At 41.4% G+C, this 17,544-nt stretch overlaps 1 protein-coding gene across 3 annotated transcripts in view; it reads right to left on the bottom strand.

Annotated features, from left to right (window-relative positions):
- Lin7a (lin-7 homolog A, crumbs cell polarity complex component) overlaps positions 1-14,697 on the bottom strand; it is a 156,100-nt gene extending 141,403 nt beyond the window's left edge. The window contains exon 1 of one of the 3 annotated variants that reach the window (XM_021205313.2): positions 14,395-14,697. In XM_021205313.2, coding sequence (XP_021060972.1) covers positions 14,395-14,476 — 82 coding nt within the window. In that variant the 5' untranslated portion in view covers positions 14,477-14,697. The remainder of the gene's footprint in view (positions 1-14,394) is intronic. The other 2 variants (XM_029542226.1, XM_029542227.1) reach the window with 2 other exon arrangements.
- Between the last annotated feature and the right edge of the window lie 2,847 nt (positions 14,698-17,544).

The following is a 17,544-nucleotide window of genomic DNA, read 5'->3' on the forward strand; positions in this document are numbered from 1 at the left end:
AGAGAGAGAGAGAGAGAGAGAGGAAGAGGGCCAAAGCTAGGAGGAATCTCCATCTTGTTACAAACACAGTTATCTAGTAATGGGAATCCCACCTTCCTGACATAATCTAAACCAAACAATCTCCCTCAAGCTCCACCACAAGGGCTTTCACACGGGAGAGTATAACATTAACATGTACATCTTAAGGAACAATAACCATTCAGTCAGTAAGAGTCTATCATTGTAACAGACTCACACACACACACACACACACACACACATACACACACACACACACACATGCGCGCGCACACCCCAGTGGTGACAATCTTCAGTGTGCCTATGTGGCAAGAGTTGGATGTCTGTTGATAGACGAAATTGATGTCTGAGTGGACACAGAATACATTTATCCATAGTATGTCTGTCAACCTTAGCTCTCTAAAATACATTGAAGCTGGACAAATGCAGAACTTTCAAGATAACTCAGTGCTCCTTCTGTGTTATATAGTCAGCTTTGCTGTTCCACTATTCACTTAGACAATTTGTTAGAAAGTTATATGCCACAGTGCAGAAGAAAACTATGCCAATCAACATGTGTTGTATAAAAATGATTGAGAGAAACACATACAACAGGTGATCTTGGTACTGGGGAACTAATTGTTACAAGTTTGAAACCAGATTGGTGTATACAGTGAGAGTCGGGGGAAGCTGGGACCACAGAGTAAGACCCTGTCTCAGGAGATCCAAGAAAAAGCAAGCAACCAATAGAAATGAAACGAGAGAGAAGACTTTTCAGTGTCCTTTCAACATGCTTGTCCTAGTGTCGTACTTGAGCCAATGAAGTTTGTACTGAACCCCAGAGTTTGAGAATGGGTAAGCTGAGTGTGTTTATACACTTCAGGACATCCAGAACTACTCTTGAAGATGGGGAAAGGTAGATACTGGAATTTTCTTTTGGGACATGCTATTCAGGCCATATTCTATCCCTCAATCCCCTTGGCTTTTCCTGTTTGGAGGCAAAGGCTGCAGAAAAATAAGAGAACCTGGAGTCCCATTACCCTTTCGAGAACCTGTCAAAATTCCAAAGCATAAAGTTTTGTCTGTGCAATAAAGATGACTGAAAGGTCATCTAAAAGGCCACAGTCACTATCTCTTGCTTCATTGCTATAGCCCAGAAAAAAGACACATGGTATTGCTGGTATATTCCTGTAATTCCCTTGGTAAATCCTTTTTCACCCTAAGAATAGCCATTATAAACAATGGGCACATCCGTGTATAACCACCAGCTACTTTCAAGTGTGTATGTTACAATTTTAAACTACACAATTTAAATCAATCTCAGTGTAGTAAATATATTTTCATAAGCACAGATGAAATCTCTTGGCTGCTCTGTGCTCGCCTTGGATTTTCTGACCTGTCTTCCCTTTGAAGCTTTTGCAAGCATTGCTGCTTCTATTTTTCCTTACAAGTTCATGTTCCTCAGTGCATGTTAGGGACCTCTGAACTTGTTCTTGACAATGTAGCATAGAATTAAACCCAGGGGTTAAGAATCAATCCACCTGTGCTAAAATTCTTTTTGTGCTTCAATTACCAACTCTTCAAAATAACAATTACACTTACCTCACAGGATTCTTTTTTGACTGTTAAGTGAAATGAAATATTTCAGTAATTATGTAAAGAGTTAAGAACAATGCCTGGCATGCAATCAGTGATCGCGTGTTCTAGCTATGGCTGTTATGACTCAAAGTATGTCCTCAAATGTTATCTGTCAAGAGCCTCTTCTCCCTAGACTGCTATACGGAACTCTTGCCTTGGCAACTGGCAGATTGGAGGCTTCTGATTTTTCCTGAATGTTTATGTGAACAAAAAAAGAACCAAAGAAATGCACGACCATGCAAAGTAGGTGTTATTGTTTTTGATAAAAGGACCTAAAACACGCAGAACGTAAACACTGTTCCAAGCTCCAGTGCACAGCATGCCGCAGAGGTATCGGCAAAATGCATACCTATCTAAGGCTGAAGTCTCTGTGATTTTTTTCCCCTTACTGCGCTGGGAAGGTAAGCATGACCTTAAAAGGCAGAGATGGGGACTAGCCCTCGATAATGAGCATTTCCTAGCCTATCGGGATGATGCTTGAGCTCGTCTATGTGTATATGTCTGTGTGTGTCTTCTCAGCTAACCTTTCCCACAACTTAATGAGATGGAAACTCATTATTATCAGTTTTACAGAGGAAAAGAAAAAGGATCCCAACAAAACAGACCAAGGATACATAATGCTACAGCTTTCTTTCTACTGTTGTGATAAACACCATGACTCAAAAGGTAAGGATTTATTTCACGTTAGAGCTGTTGAAGTTTGGTCAGTAGCTATGTAATGTAGGGCTAAGTGTGAGGGCCCAGGGTGGGAGTTTGGGGGGGGGTAAGGCCTGATTATCCCAGAGACTAGAGAGTTTGCAGGTAGAGCCAAATGAAGCTATGTGGTTTTGCCCCCAAGTTATTTCTGATTGGTGAATAAAAATGTCAACACTCTGTAGCTGGGCAGAGTTGAGGTAACCAGAGCTGGGTGTTCCCAGGCTTCGGAGACTAAGAGGAGGGAGAGAAGAAGGGGGAGAGAGGAAAAAGATTCCATGGGTTACAAGAAAAAAAAAGCAGGGCCCTGAAGACAGATATCTACCCTCTATGCTATTAAAAACCTATTTCCTATAGATAATCCTAAGTTATTACTTACTATATTTCATCTGGGCTGCTCTTAACTCTAATTGGCCATCCATTAGGGCCATGCTTTCTTGACTCCAAACTTATGGCATCTTTCTCTACTCTCCAAATTCTTTCCCTCCTCTTGGTCTCCCAGGAACACCAAGCCCTGCTGACTTACCTCAATTCTGCCCAGCTATAGGCTGTAGGTATTTTTATTCACCAATCAGAAATAACCCGGGGCAAACTCACATAGTGTCTGTCCCTTGGGTCTGTCTACCTGCCAACTAAAGGGGCTCTCATGTGGCATTACAATACATAGCAACTGACCAAACCTCAACCTAGAGCTTACAGTTCATTCGTTAAAGGAAGGAACATGGAGGCAGGACCTGAAGCAGAGGCTATGGAGGATCATTGTTTCTGACTTGCTCTTCATAGTTTGCTCGATTTTATTTCTAATGATACAATCCAGGATCGTGCACCTAGAGGCCTCACTGTCTGTAAGTGGTCTAGACCTTCCTATACCAATTGTCAATAAAGAAAAATGCCCCAAGACAGGTCCACGGCCCAATCTAGAAGACAATTCCTCGACTGACATATCCTCTTTCCAGGCAACACTGGCTTGTGTCAGGTTGACAAAATCTAACTAACATCCATGGATGAAAAACAACGAAGTGAAGGTATATGGCTGCTGCTACTGGAAAGGGAGACACTGAACCGGTGTTCAGCCACCTGGATCCATACTGCCTTCCCCAACCTTCCGCGTCTGCTTCTAAGAATCATACTATGCTTTAAAACTAAATAGCTCTAAGATAAGGGGAGGCAAAATCACTCTTTCATTTTACCTCTCAACTACCTATTACATTCCTTTTTGTTGTTGTTGTTTTGTATCTGTGTGTGGTCAACTTGTATGTAGGAAAACACCACTGAACACATACTCAAAGCAATTATTGAATATTTAAGTCTGTCTTGAAAAATAATTGAAGTTTGTTAATCATCTTTTCCCTGGACAATGTGCACAAATAAAATGCTCAATAATTTTAGAAGAGATCAATTCTAATATTGAAGGACACAAATATGGGAATATTTCTCTTTAATAAAAATCTACTGCTCTCTTCATTTTTTTTTTTTTGCTTGTTTGTACTACCATGAAACTACACAGGCCAAAACAATAATTTATTCAGCAAATATTAGGGAATTATATTTGTATTACTATGATACCACAAAGCATACAATGGTACATATAGAAACTTATGAATTCAGGACTCCTGTGGTGAAATAGAAGGCAGAGAGAGAAGACTCCCTCAGAAATGTGTGGGCCAAGTAGCCGGGAATGCACATGAGTTAAAGTCAGCAGCCAGAACAGAAGGAGACTGTCTCAAACTAGGCAGAGGGCAAAGACTGGCACCCAAGCTTGTCTTCTGTCCTTCATATCAGCACCATGGCATATATGTGCTTGACCTATCAAAAAATGAACAACTTAGGGAGCATGTATAGTATACGAGTTACATATGCAGAAAATACTTTGTTTGGATTGTTAAGCATTTCCAACAACTTCCGCAACTTTTGAATCCCAAACCTAAGTGTGGTTCCAGTCTCTTCATGTAACATGATAAAGGAAGTATTCTCTATCCTTGCCCTGTGCATTGGGGTCATACTCCATGCAGGACTCAGGGAAGAAACAATGACAGCCATTGAATGATTACTACGTGTCAGACCTAGTATGAGCATTTTAGACATATTAGGATATGAAAATCAACAAATCTACGTCTTTGATACTGTACTGGTTTTACAATTTGTACTTTACAGATTGGAAAACTGGAACTCAAAACAGTTAAGAAACTTCTGTGGATGTTGCAGAAAGCAGAAAAGCTGGCAATTAAATGTAGGCAGGACATCTCTGACCAGCATCCTGTTGCTTCCTATGCAAGATAGTACTCTTGAAATGATGGAGAAGAAAAAGGAATGGAAGGAAAATAGCATTGCAGTTCCCATCTTCAGTCTACAGGGCGTTGGCTAGCCATCACTCCTCGCATCCTTTAGGCAGGTATTGCTTCTGTCCACTCCCCATCCTTTCCGATCTCTTCTTCTCCTTTTTACTGTGCCCTGAATTCTCCTTTCCTTTGCTTTTACCAAAATGGTAATCTTTGCACTCACGCATCCCTCTTTCCACAATACCTACTTCTGCTCTGATGTCATGCCCTCATGTGGCCTTCTAGACCTCACTGTGTAAGTGGCTTTTGCTCCTGTTTCCCTATGTCCTATTCTCTGTAGGTATTGTTCTATGGAGTCCCGCTGTTTTCTCACCTATTTAAATCTTTTGTCTTTTCTACCCTAACTGCAAAGCAAGCACATCATTGAGAGAGACCTTGTCTGTCTTTTTGTTTCCCTCTGTATTCCCTATTCTCAAATATGTAGCAGGTATGTGACAGAGTGGGCAGTCAAAACCTATCATCTTTTAGTTCTGCCTTTTTTATTGTATTTTGTAACTGCACTTTATCTTTTCATTGACTTTTAAAAACTTGTTATTTGGATGCAAGATTACTATTTTAAGTCCTATTTGGATATGTGAGCACTGATTTGTGGCATTAATGATTATCTCTGGGAAATTCAATTATGCCTTCTAATAGTTTTTCAGTTGACAATCAAATACTCTGAAAAGAGGCCATTTTGACAGTTCAGTATTCATAGTATTTTGCTTACATTTATTTATCTTATAGCATTGGTTAAATCTTTTTTTTTCCCTGTATTGTTCTAGAGCTTAAATATAGTTTCATCCTGAGTGTTTAAATACAGCATCCAACACTGCATCTGATAGCTAATCCATATCATATTGAAGAAAACCCTTCTACAGGTCACTAAAGGCTGTGTGTGTTGAAATCACATATTAAGCTTAGATTTTATCATACGTGTAAAGCATTGGAGTAAAATAGTTTCTAACATTGAACCACCCCACTTTCTAGGAACTCTGTGGTTCATAGCTAAGTGGGGTGATAGTTCCTCCCTAGGGGGAATCTAGATATTTACTTCCTGTTTCTTTTAGTTAACACAATGATGGGTGGTGGCAACTTTTAAGCAGGCCTTGAGAATTCTAGATACTATACTATCTACATGGCAAGATGTTAGGTCTGCTGTTGAGCACTGTATCTTAATTGAGTAACTTTTCTGAGCTGGGATAGTTTTCATTGTGCTTTAAAATTTAAAACATCACTAACATCAGAAATCACCAACATAGAGGGATTATGAAGTTTGAGAATTTTTAGTATTCATAAAACAATTCCCCTTAGATTATGGAGTAGTAGTGTTTTATTACAGTATTGGTACTTGTTTTACCTTTAATTTTAAAGAGATTGATTTTTAATATCTTGATGATTTAATCACAGCTTGTTTTGACATTATTAAATAAATGGATCAATATTTTCCAAATCCACCACTCTTAAATAAGATTGTCCCTGTCGTATACCAATGCTGTCGATATGAATCTAATCACATACTAACTTGATTCCAGGTAATGAATGAGAGCTACATGTCATGTTCCCCTCCACTGAATTTTATCTGTTTCATTGTAACCTGCCATTTTAGATAGGTACAATCTTAGAATACTGATATTGTTGGTGCGACTATTTCTTATTTTCCCAAACCATACGTCACCAATAAATTTGATTAAAATATAATTTATGGCACTCAGCTGGAGTCTCAGGGATGATGCAGAGGACAGAGGCATTCATTCACAGAGCAGCATTCAACCACTAGAAACTCACTTCACATCGCTCCGTGTTTACTCTTGCACAGCTAATAGCATCCTGAGTGTGGAACACAGCTGTGCTATGCTTAGGAAATTCAACCTACCCATTCTCCCTGACCCGAACTCTTGCTTTCTTTTCTAATGGTCAATATTTTATTATTTTAATAAGATGGTTTATATTCTGCCAGGAGGCAGCGTCAGATAGTTTGGTCTGTCATTCCTTAAAACATAGATTTTCTCAAAACCAGGCTTCCTGTTCAACCTCCTGCTATCTAACTTTCCTTAATCATGCCTTTCAGTAGTCTCATGGCCTCTTTGTCCAGTATCCCATGGCCGTTCAACAGACCCGCTATCACATGATGCTCACTTCTTCCCTCCCCTACGCCCCCACACTTAACCTGGAGGTTTAAAATCCCATGAACATTCTGTGACTTCCATTAATCTATCCTTTTTTTTCATAATGGCAATTCTTTGCTAGAAGACCTTATGCAGGATTAATGTTACTATGACAACAGTGAGCAAGTAAACAAAAAGAGCAAAAACCAGGTGGACTTGAAATAGCTCCAGTGTTTCTAGATGTGGGGATTCGTTTAAACCAGGAGCTCTGTGCTTTCTGGGCAATACGGACAGATGTCTGAGTACAACTTCAAAAGAAATCTCAGTCCCATGTGGCTTTTAAGTGGTTTTGGTCATATTTGCTTCTGCTAGGCAAGTCTTCAAGTACAGAGAGCACATGACTTAGCAAAACTCAATCTCAAAAACTTCTTGCTACCTAATTGATTAGAGGTAATGAATTGGTGAGATCATTATGACTTTTTAAGACTTTTTGTCAACGGAGAGTGCTTACAGAATAAGTCTATCTTGAGCTGTTTATCATGTTCTATTGTTCGTTAACTGTTGGTTATGAAAAGCAAAACCACTGAGGAGCTTATGTATGTGTACTAGGCTGGGGCCGGTTACTTTGCAGCCCTACTTGACACTAAAAAAAGTCTTCCTGGGGCTGGAGAGATGCTCAGCAGTTAAGAGCACTGGATGCTCTTCCAGAGGACCCAAGTTCAATTCCCAGCACCCAGAGATTATTAGCTCACAACTCTCAGTAACTCTAGTTTCAGAGCATCTGGCACTCTTGCAAGGCACACCACCAAAGCACATGCACATGCAAATTAGTCTTTAAAAATTATTAACATCTCATGGTCTGATTATGGGACTAAGTATTTGATTCAGTCACCAATTAAAACAGTAGGATCTATGCAGGAAGTGGAGATGGAACTATGACTATCAACAGCAGTGACTCTCATTATTTCTGGTCATGTGGTAGGATACACACAGACACAGATAGACAGACAGAGACAGACAGACAGACAGACACACACACACACACACACACACACACACACTAGCAAAGTGACAACATAAGGTAGACATTGCTTGTGAATTATTTTAGGTTGGTGTTAATAAATATTCCTCAGGCCCTACTACATAGCTAGGAGCTTTCTGTGATTTAAAAATGTACCAGCAAAACAAAAACATTAATATCATGAATGACAGGACCACGCCAAAGTAGACATACAACAAAAATAGTTTGTAAAATGTTTTTCAGTACCTGCAGAAAATAATTTCTTAAAGTGAGCAGCTACATAATATTCATGAGCTAAAGTGTATCAGGCTGCAGCTGTTGGCGAAGCCTTGGGATGGGATATAGCATATCGCTGTCAAGATAATCAGGCATGCACCTTTGAAACAGTAGTCAAAATTATAGTCCTTAGCTTTCTGTCATAAAAATCCTTCAGAATAAAAACAAAAACTGAAAACCGAGTTGCGTGAGACTGGACTTCTTTGGACTGTGAGCAAAACCAATTTTCAGATAAATATAGATTTCATATAAACTATGAATGTTGTTTGATTAGAAAATCTGTAGGCTGCCCAGAGCTCAAATTGGAAGATATATAAAGTAACAGGCTGTGTGTGCCTTAAAAAGTGAGAAGGAAAAGAGAATGCATTAGTGCATCACAACTGCTATGAAGAAGATGGGATTCTCACAGACATCCAATTTTTGTCCTCATGACCCCCCCCCCCCATAATACTGAGATCGATAATATAAAAGTTCTTGGTTTCCCAGTGGAAACTTTAAAGGACAAAAATTTGATCTGTTAAAATGAAGAAATACACTTAAGACTAGATTAATCAATAATTTAAATTATGACTGAGAGAAGCCAAGAATTAACGATTTCCATTTGTATCTTTGCAACTTATCCAAATTGAAGTTGAGTCACAGAGAATGTAGATAATGGTGGCTACGACATTTACCTTGTGTACAAACTAAAATAGATTGTCAGTTGTTGATCGCATCACCCCAAACACCAAGGAATTTAAAATTGTGTAATTTTAATTAACTCCTAGAAATGTATTTAAAATATTTGTTTTCTTTTTAATTGTGCACAGATGTGTTTGTTTTAATGTATGGAGATATGTCCACATGAGCAAGGGCCAGATAAAGCCAAGGAATTGGGTCGTCTGGAGCTGGTGTAACAGGTATTATGAGTCAACGGAAATGGGTACAGGGAAACACATTTGGTTCCTGGGATCAGTACTTACTCTTAACTGCAGACTTATCTCTCTGGCTCCATAGGAAAATATTAGTTATTCATTTTTAATCCACAGTAGGTTTTGTATTATCACATTATAAGCCATAGTTTTGTTTTTAAGCAATTTGGTTTCAATTTGAGGGGGAAAAGTTCATAAGCAAGGGTGAGTATCTAAAGGGTTTTTTCATATTTTCCTTTCTGACCTTGAAATTGAACTTGAAGGAGAGTTGAAGCCACTGTACCCCCAGGAAGTCCCCAGAAGGACTCAGTGTTTAATACAGTGAAGCATTTCTGTTTTCTATAAAGATGAAGGGATGCAGTATCAGGAGCTGCCCTTGGCTTGGTTGCCCTGAGTTTAGCTGAAGGTCACACCTAGTTTTAGAGATTAAAATCTGGGCAAGCCAGTCCCTGGGAATTGGAAGAGGGTCTGAGAACATTTTAAAGCTGAGAAGAGATACATTCCATGCACCTCCCATCAGAATCTTCCTTAGGCTCAAGGGTGAATTGCAGGTACTGCTGTCTACACTGCTGTCTATCCTGATTGCTATCCATCCCATAATAGGAAAGATCACTTGGATTCAAGAGGGAGATTTATGTGCAGCTCTATGAAAATTACAGTGCTTGGTGTATCTTTGAAAATAATCATATATGCTATATTAGCCTGGCCATAAAACCTGATGTAAAACTGACCTGTAGATTTCCTAGGCCTATACAACCAAGTTTTTTAACCTAAGCTGTACCTTTATGTCATAATGAGTCCTTCAGTTGTCTTAATCTCTTTGACTGTTTTCCTGTCAGTGTATTAACCAGATGAAAAGCAAGAAGTAGATCTGGGCCCACAGATATGCATACTTACTTCACTAGGATGGATTTTTCCTCAGGGTTGTATTAATAGATGAAGACAACGGTAAGTTTTCCTTTCTCAGCGAGACTTCCTTGAGCTACAGTAACCAAATAGCTCTCGCCCCGCCTAGTCTCTTCTCTGATTATTTGCTTCCATGCATTGCAAAGCCTCATATAATCTAACATCATTATCATGAGTCACAGCATCTGGCCCCTGGCCACCATCTTCAGATATCCCTCTTCTAAGGCTCCTCTTTTGGTTGCCTTTTCAAAGTGGCTACTGTGATGTGCCTGGAGGCCGGCAGTTCTTCATCCTGAGTCTATTCACCCCCAAATATTGATAATTTGTTTTCTCCCTTTATCTGCTGCTCTTCTCAAATGTCACATTCTCAAGGGGTCTTTCCTTGATTAATATATCTATGACAGTGGCTTTTTGTCTTTTGTTCAGTTTTAGTTTCTCTCCAGCAATCTCATTTCTGTACATTTTATCTCTCTCATAAGCATGCCAACGCCATTAGATTTTACTATGGTACCATTACAGTGCTTAGAGAAGTGTTTGGAATGAGGCTGACACTCAATATTTTTTAGTCAATCAGTTTGTTACCATTTGTCTTCCCTAGTAGATGCTTAGGATTCATAGAAATGGGAAACCTTTTTTCTTGTGGTCCTGTAGCACAGTGGTTCTTAACTTTCCTAACACTGTGGCCCTTCAGTATAATCCCTCATGCTGTGGTGACCCCCCTCCCCCTGCCAGCCATAAAACTATTCTTGTTGTTACTTCATAACTGTAGTTTTGCTACTGTTATGACTCAAAATAAAAATATCTGATATGCAACCCCTGTGAAAGGGTTGTTTGAGTCGTAGCCCACAGGTTGAAAATTGCTGCTGTAGTCTGTAGTATGTAACAGGTAATAAATGTATATTAAATGAACAGATGAATGACTTGTTTGTATGCCAAAAACAAACAAACAAACAAACTTTCTTACCAGCTCTTACTTGTGGCAGAAATTACAATTTTCATTTGTCTAGCTTCTCAGTATACACTGGTCCCAAAATAAAGTGTGACTTATATTAAGGTCTCAATAAGTAAATGAAGAATATTACGAAACAGTAAAAAGGAGTCTACTCTGTCCACAGCTACCCTGAGGTCTGCAATGCTGGCTGGTCCAATGTCATGATGGCAGTTAGAAAACAGTTTTGGTATAGACACAGAGATGTGAAAGCACCCCAGTTACCCTCTTCATTCCTTTGAGCCATCCTGGAACTTCAAGTCTTGTTTCCCAGACAGAAAATCAAGTTGGGTGTGACTTCTAAGAGTCTTATTGTCAGTCATCTTATAGGAATTTGAGGCAAGTAAGTCTTAACTTCAACCATGTAGCTTTGACTTGTTTCCTTAAAAACTTGGGCATTAGGAATTTGGGTCTGGTAATTGTGAAGCTGGGCAGCTTTAACAGTCTGAAATTCAAGTATTCCAACTCAGGTCTCATTGTTTGGCCACCTACTGGAGACTTTAGTTCACTGCAAGCTTCTGGAGTTCCATTTGACACACTCTATGGCATATATATGGATTTTTTCTACTCCTATGGATACTATGATGTTCCTACTGACCCCCCTCCAGTTGTGATACTGTCTGAATGGACTCTACATCCTTGATTCCAAAGGACACCAATTGAGAATCAAATCTCCCACTTAGAGGTAGCATAGCCTTAAGAATACCTATTAATGTTTCTTTTCTGTAAATGAAATTACTAGAAAAGAGCCAGGAGTTCTAACCATGCCTCCTCTTATTGGAAAAGATGCACTTGGTAGTGCCTGACACAAGTTCCGTTTCCTTCTTCTCTGTTGTCCACTAGTGACAATCCTCCTTAGGGCTGGGGTAGCACATTGTCTTTAATCCCAGCTCTCAGGAGGCAAAGGCAGGTAGATCTCTGAGTTCAAGGCCAGCCTGGTCTACAAAGCAAGTCCCGGGATAGCAAGGACTACAAAGAGAAACCCAGTCTTGAAAAACAAAGGGCCTGGCATTGCTAAACAGGTGTGGCTGGAAGAAATCCACCAAATGAATCTGAAAAGGGTTCATGACCACTGCCTTTCGTGCTTCTTTCTAGCACTCTTGCTAGCTCAGCAGGGCCATAATCTCATGAACTGTACTCAGGTTCTGTATGAAATCTGTATAATGAACAGTTCTAGATGTACTCCAGGCTTCGGTTCACTATCACTAGTCTACATTAACGTTATATTCCATCACAAGTCAGGGATGATGAGGAATTCGAAGATGGGATCAGAAACGGCTTCATCCCTCAAGGAGCTTTACACACTGGGGGAGACTAAAGTAAAGAAGGATTGTCAATTATAAAGGCTTTGATGGGGCCAAAAGCTTTTGAGTGGGCAAATTTAGAGCCTATAACATGGGCCACCAATGTATCAAATGGCTCTCTGGAAACTTGGAGTGACCCAAAATCTCCAGTAGGTGGCCAAATGCTGAGCCCTAAGTTGGGATAACTGAATTACAGGCTGCTAACACTGTACATCTTCACAATTATCAGAGCCTAATGTCCAAATGCCCAACCACACCAGGACAAAGTTTAGAATCCCATATTTCATCAACCTAATAAAATTACTTAACTCAGTGTACTATCACAGTGAACTGGAGGGAAGATAATTTCACGGACTTCTTACACACCGAGCAGTTAAAGCCAGTGGTTCAGTAATTCAGATGTTCCCATAGATAACCTGGCTCTGCTTCCTTTGTTACTTACTCCACGGATCTAACCACAGAAGGACAGGTGCCACCCGAATATAGGGAAGAACACACTTTAAACCTTGGTCTTCTCTAGACAGCTGACTGGGGTGTCCAAGGGCTAAGATAAACTTCCCCAAAGTGGACTAGTTGTGTTGCTAATAGTAGTGGTGGGATGTGAATTTGCTTGGGTACGTTGTCTTCTTGGAGTGTTTGCTTCTAACACGGTTAGAACTTGGGATGTTTAATATAGTTAAACGGGATGTTTAATGACTGTAATTCAGTAATGGGACAATAGAAGAGCTCAGCACACTGAAATACTTGGGAAACCGATCGTTTTTAATAGCCTGCCATCTGCTTGGCTCTTACCAGCAATGGATTTATCCTGCTTAGTACAGATGATATTGGGACTAAAAATCATAGATTATACGACGGACTTCTGAGCTCTTTACTCTTATTAATTTGCAAGCTTGTAAACGAACATTTCCCAACATAAAAATCAATTATTTTTCAACTCTTTACCCTAAGTAAGGTTGCTATGGGCACCGCATGATATCCGTTTTGGCACCAACAGATTGAGTGAAAGTCACCAGAGATCTCTACAAATTAAGAACCTCAAATACAGTTTACCAGCTTTGCCTCTGTGCTCGCAGTACGATGCTCTTTTTGCCTTGCTGGGCCCGCTACTTTAATCCTCCAGAAAGAGAAATTTTAGAGGGACAAGCACTAAATCATTTTCTTCTGAGCACAGCATTTTCAAATGACTGCACCGGGTCCTAAGCCCCGCCGCTGTGGACCCAGAGCTAGAGGTGCCCTCTCTCTGCAGAGCTGGGGACTCTGGAGCCCTAGTAACTGGACCTGGTGAGTCAGAAAGGAAACTCCCATTGCACTCAGCAGGGCCCGATCCTAGAGAAACCGGTAACCAGGTTTGGAAAGGTTTAAGCCAAAGCTTTTAGCCAAAGAGTAGGACGCACAGGTCACAGGCTAGAAGTTAAACAGTTACCCAGCCTGCGCTTTGTCTCCGCGCCTTCTGCAGCCCAGGCACTGGGGTACACTTGGCTGGTGAAGAACAAGGTTTGCTGGAGCAGGAGACAGGAGTTGCTACCTCCCTGGAACTGCAGGCTGAGGGAGTACCAAGACCGGAGCCGCAGCTCCGGGCGGGAAGCTGGAGCCAAGCCGGCTCAGCTACCGGATGCGGTGTCCCCGAGACGGCGAAGGTTGCCCCGGCTCTGCTCTGCCCTTTCGCCCGAGGGCAGCGCCCTAGCCAGGCAGTCCCGCAGCTTTGCACCCAGCTACCCAGCCAAGCGCCCTGCCGCCCTGGGGCGATCTCCCAGTCACAGCAGCTGCACAGACCCCTCATCTCCAGCGCGGGGACAAACTTCCTCCCTCCGGGTCCCCGCGCCGGCAGTTGGCAGTTGGCTTCCCCACTGGTCGCTTAGCAGCTCTGGCTGGAAGAGCTTTCTCTGCCCCTCTTCAACCTCTAGTCACCAGCGCTCAGCGGTCCCGGCGCATCCTCTCCAACAAAGCCGGGGCCCGGAGGCGACCCGGCGAGGGACCTAGACTGTCAGCTGAAGCATCCGAGCCCTGGCAAGCACCTACGCCCCGGCGAGCGCAGCAAGAAGGGGCAGCGGGGACCAGGCGAGGAGAGAGGGGAAGAAAGTGTCCTGCTCCGGGCGCGAAACCCTCCTGGGCTGATCCTCCTCCCCCAGCTGCCCCTGCCCGAGCGCATCCTGCCTTCCCTGTGGGACTGGGCAGGGCGGAGGGCGAAGCGGTGCGGACTGTGTGGCCTGACGGACCAGCCGCTCCCTTACCTCTGTCCAGAGTAAGCGGCTGGACCACTGTCAATGTCGCCATGTCTGCCGTGGGAGCCGAAGTGACGCTCGGCTTCAGCATCAGCAACCGCTTGTAGTGAGAAAAAGAGGAGGAGATTGGGGGCGGGGGTGGAGAGGGAAGACGGAAAGGAGGGGGAGGAGGGGGAGGCAGGAAGGTGGTGATGGAGGAGAAGAAAGCTCGGGTGGGTTGGTAGCCAGATGGAGACTCAACTGTTCCGCCACGGCGAATCTTCAGTGCGGCGCCAAGGAGGGCAGGTATCCGCAAGCGCCTGCCTGGCCAGGAGCTGAGAAAGGAACGCTCAGCCCTAGAACTTTGCTAGTCCACCCATCAGTAGCTCTGGGTGGCTGTAGCAGGTTTGCTGTCTTTCAACTTTCCACCCAAGCATAATGGTCAGAATGCACTCGAACCCAGAAGAAGAGGACACAGAAACTGGAGAGACAGACAGGAGTAGAGAGGTGAGGGAGAGAATTCTTTTCAGATTAAGAAAAATTTCAACCTCCCTTTCCACATCCCTTTCCGAAGGAAACGCCACTAGCTGTGGGAGATGTTGCTATATCATTGTAGTTGTTGTTAATTTCTGTTGAAGCTTTTTGTTTAGAACGTCCACTCTCAACAGCACAAGGTAACCGACGGAGAGCCAGGGTTCTGTAAAGTCAGTGTTCATTTAGAACCTGTGTATATTGCCTAGGAAAATGATTTGCCTTTACAAGCAAACTTCCTTAAAAGGTTCTAAAATAAAAAAATAAAAATAAAAAAAAATAAAAAAACGAGTTGCTGTCAGTGAATAGTATTTATCAGGGACCCTTTCCTGTTAATCTAGAACAAACTTGTATTCAGAGGTGCTATTTATTAATTAGCATGTATGACAAGAGTTGAGCCACGGATGTTTGGTACCATTTACTACATCTTATCCTGGGAATTCACTTTTGCTTTCTTTCTCTGCATCCTCTGAATTACAGGTAGATAATGTGAAAGGCCTTATTTCTGAGTCAGTAGATCACAGTTTAGTTCCTAGAGCCTTCAAATACTGACTGTGAGCCTTAATCCTAACTTCCACTAAATGTTCACCAAGCCTCATTTCCTTATCAAATCATGAAGAAACATGGAGAAAGCTCCTCTGGGCTTTACAGAGATGACTGGGCACAGAGCTGAGATGACAATGATGCCCATCCCTGTGACAGCTAAATCATCCTTGTGACCCAGAGATCCTCAGACCCACTGGGTTGCAGAGTATTTGCACATGACCAAATGCTGCATTCTTCGAATGACACCAAAAGGTGAGAAAGCCCAGACATTCAGCAGGAATTGAAAAGTCAAAGATGACTGACCATCTAACTATGCAACAGATCCTTAGATACACGCTGAACGTAGTCTTTCAATGTAGTCATCTTCTAAGAGTTTTAAGTTTAAGAACTTTGACCAAGAAATTGAACTTTTCATAGTTCCCAGGATCTGACAAACTTGCAGGTCCTTGTAGATCCCCAGTTTCTTCATCTGTCAAAGGAGGGATCAGCTTTACTCACTTGGAAAGTGATCAGATAATAGGAGGAAACTGATACTAATTTGCAAGGTCTCTACTGTTTCTGAGCTTTTGATGGAAAAGAATATATTTCCAAGATCATAAACATACAAGTAACATTATATGGACTGAGTGGGAGATATATATATATTATAAATAATATATTTATATATGAATTATATATTTGTAAACAATTAGAGAAATAGAGACCATAATGAGATAAGAGGGGGGCAGCATCAATACGTAGAGAAGATTACAGGTAGGAATCAGGGAAATTATGTAATTATACTTTAAAAATGAAGGAGAATAAAATGAAAGGATCTCTTTTGTGCTGCAGAGGTTAAGAACACATATTGCTCTCTCGGAGGACTCAAGTTCAGTTCGCAGTGTACAGATGATTCCCAGCTCTGTCCTTCTGACTCCAGCCCCAGGGTTCTTTGACACCTCTGGTTGCCTCAGCCACTGGCACCCTCATGAACAAACCCAAACAGACACATAATTAATGGTAAAATATTTTAAACCATGAATGGTTTTTTAGAGATGTAGACTAATGCCGGGCGTGGTGGCGCACGCCTTTGATCCCAGCACTCGGGAGGCAGAGGCAGGCGGTTTTCTGAGTTCAAGGCCAGTCTGGTCTACAAAGTGAGTTCCAGGACAGCCAAGGCTATACAGAGAAACCCTGTCTCGAACCACTTCCCCCACCCCCACCCCCCAGAAAGAAAGAAAGAAAGAAAGAAAGAAAGAAAGAAAGAAAGGAAGGAAGGAAGGAAGAAAGAAAGAAAGAAAGAAAGAAAGAAAGAAAGAAAGAAAGAAAGAAAGAAAGAAAGAGAAAGAAAGAAAATGTAGTCTGTAATGTTTCTTTTATGTTGTCTCCTTTTTTTTCAAGAACTATAAGAGGAAGCATCATTTACGAGGGATCCATCAGTTATTATTTCTAGTATTGATAAATTTAGTATTTTTAGCTTATGTTTAAACACTGGTAGAGAGAGGTATTAACGAGTCAGCATGCATACTCCCCTGTTTTCCTTAAAACAAGGAGTTTTATTTGTGGACTAGTATTTGACACTGTCATTCTAAGACATGGGGAGACATAGCAAAGTGTCCTAAATTTCTTCCCGTGCTTGGATATTTGTGCCCATGCTCAGGTTTCATTCACAGTTACCTGGTCACTGAAGTTTCCAACTTCATGCTCCAATAGAGTCAGTGTGCTTGACTTATTCACATACTATTTCTTTTTTATTTCTATTAGAGTTGTTGAAATATATACAATTACATTTCAGTCTTATCTGTTTGTTTACCCACTCACTATATTATTTCCTTAGAAGGCATATTAGTGGTTTAATTTACTGGTAACACATTTTCAACAGAATTAATTTAATTTAATAAATACCTTATTAGTCATCTCGTATGTTCAAGGATTGTGAGTGTGTCTGATATTCTCCCAGTCTCTCCAGTCCAGAAAAGTGGGTTATTTTCATTCCATTTTGGAGATAAATAAACTAAGACTCAGAGATACTGAACCCCTTGACTTGGTAACATTAGCACCTATCCCCAGGAGTGCCTATGTTTTAGGGGAAGAAAGGCTCACACTTTACCTTGTTGAATACTT

The sequence above is a fragment of the Mus pahari genome, chromosome 9, assembly GCF_900095145.1.
Source record: "Mus pahari chromosome 9, PAHARI_EIJ_v1.1, whole genome shotgun sequence".
In the NCBI taxonomy this organism is placed as follows: Eukaryota; Metazoa; Chordata; class Mammalia; order Rodentia; family Muridae; genus Mus; species Mus pahari.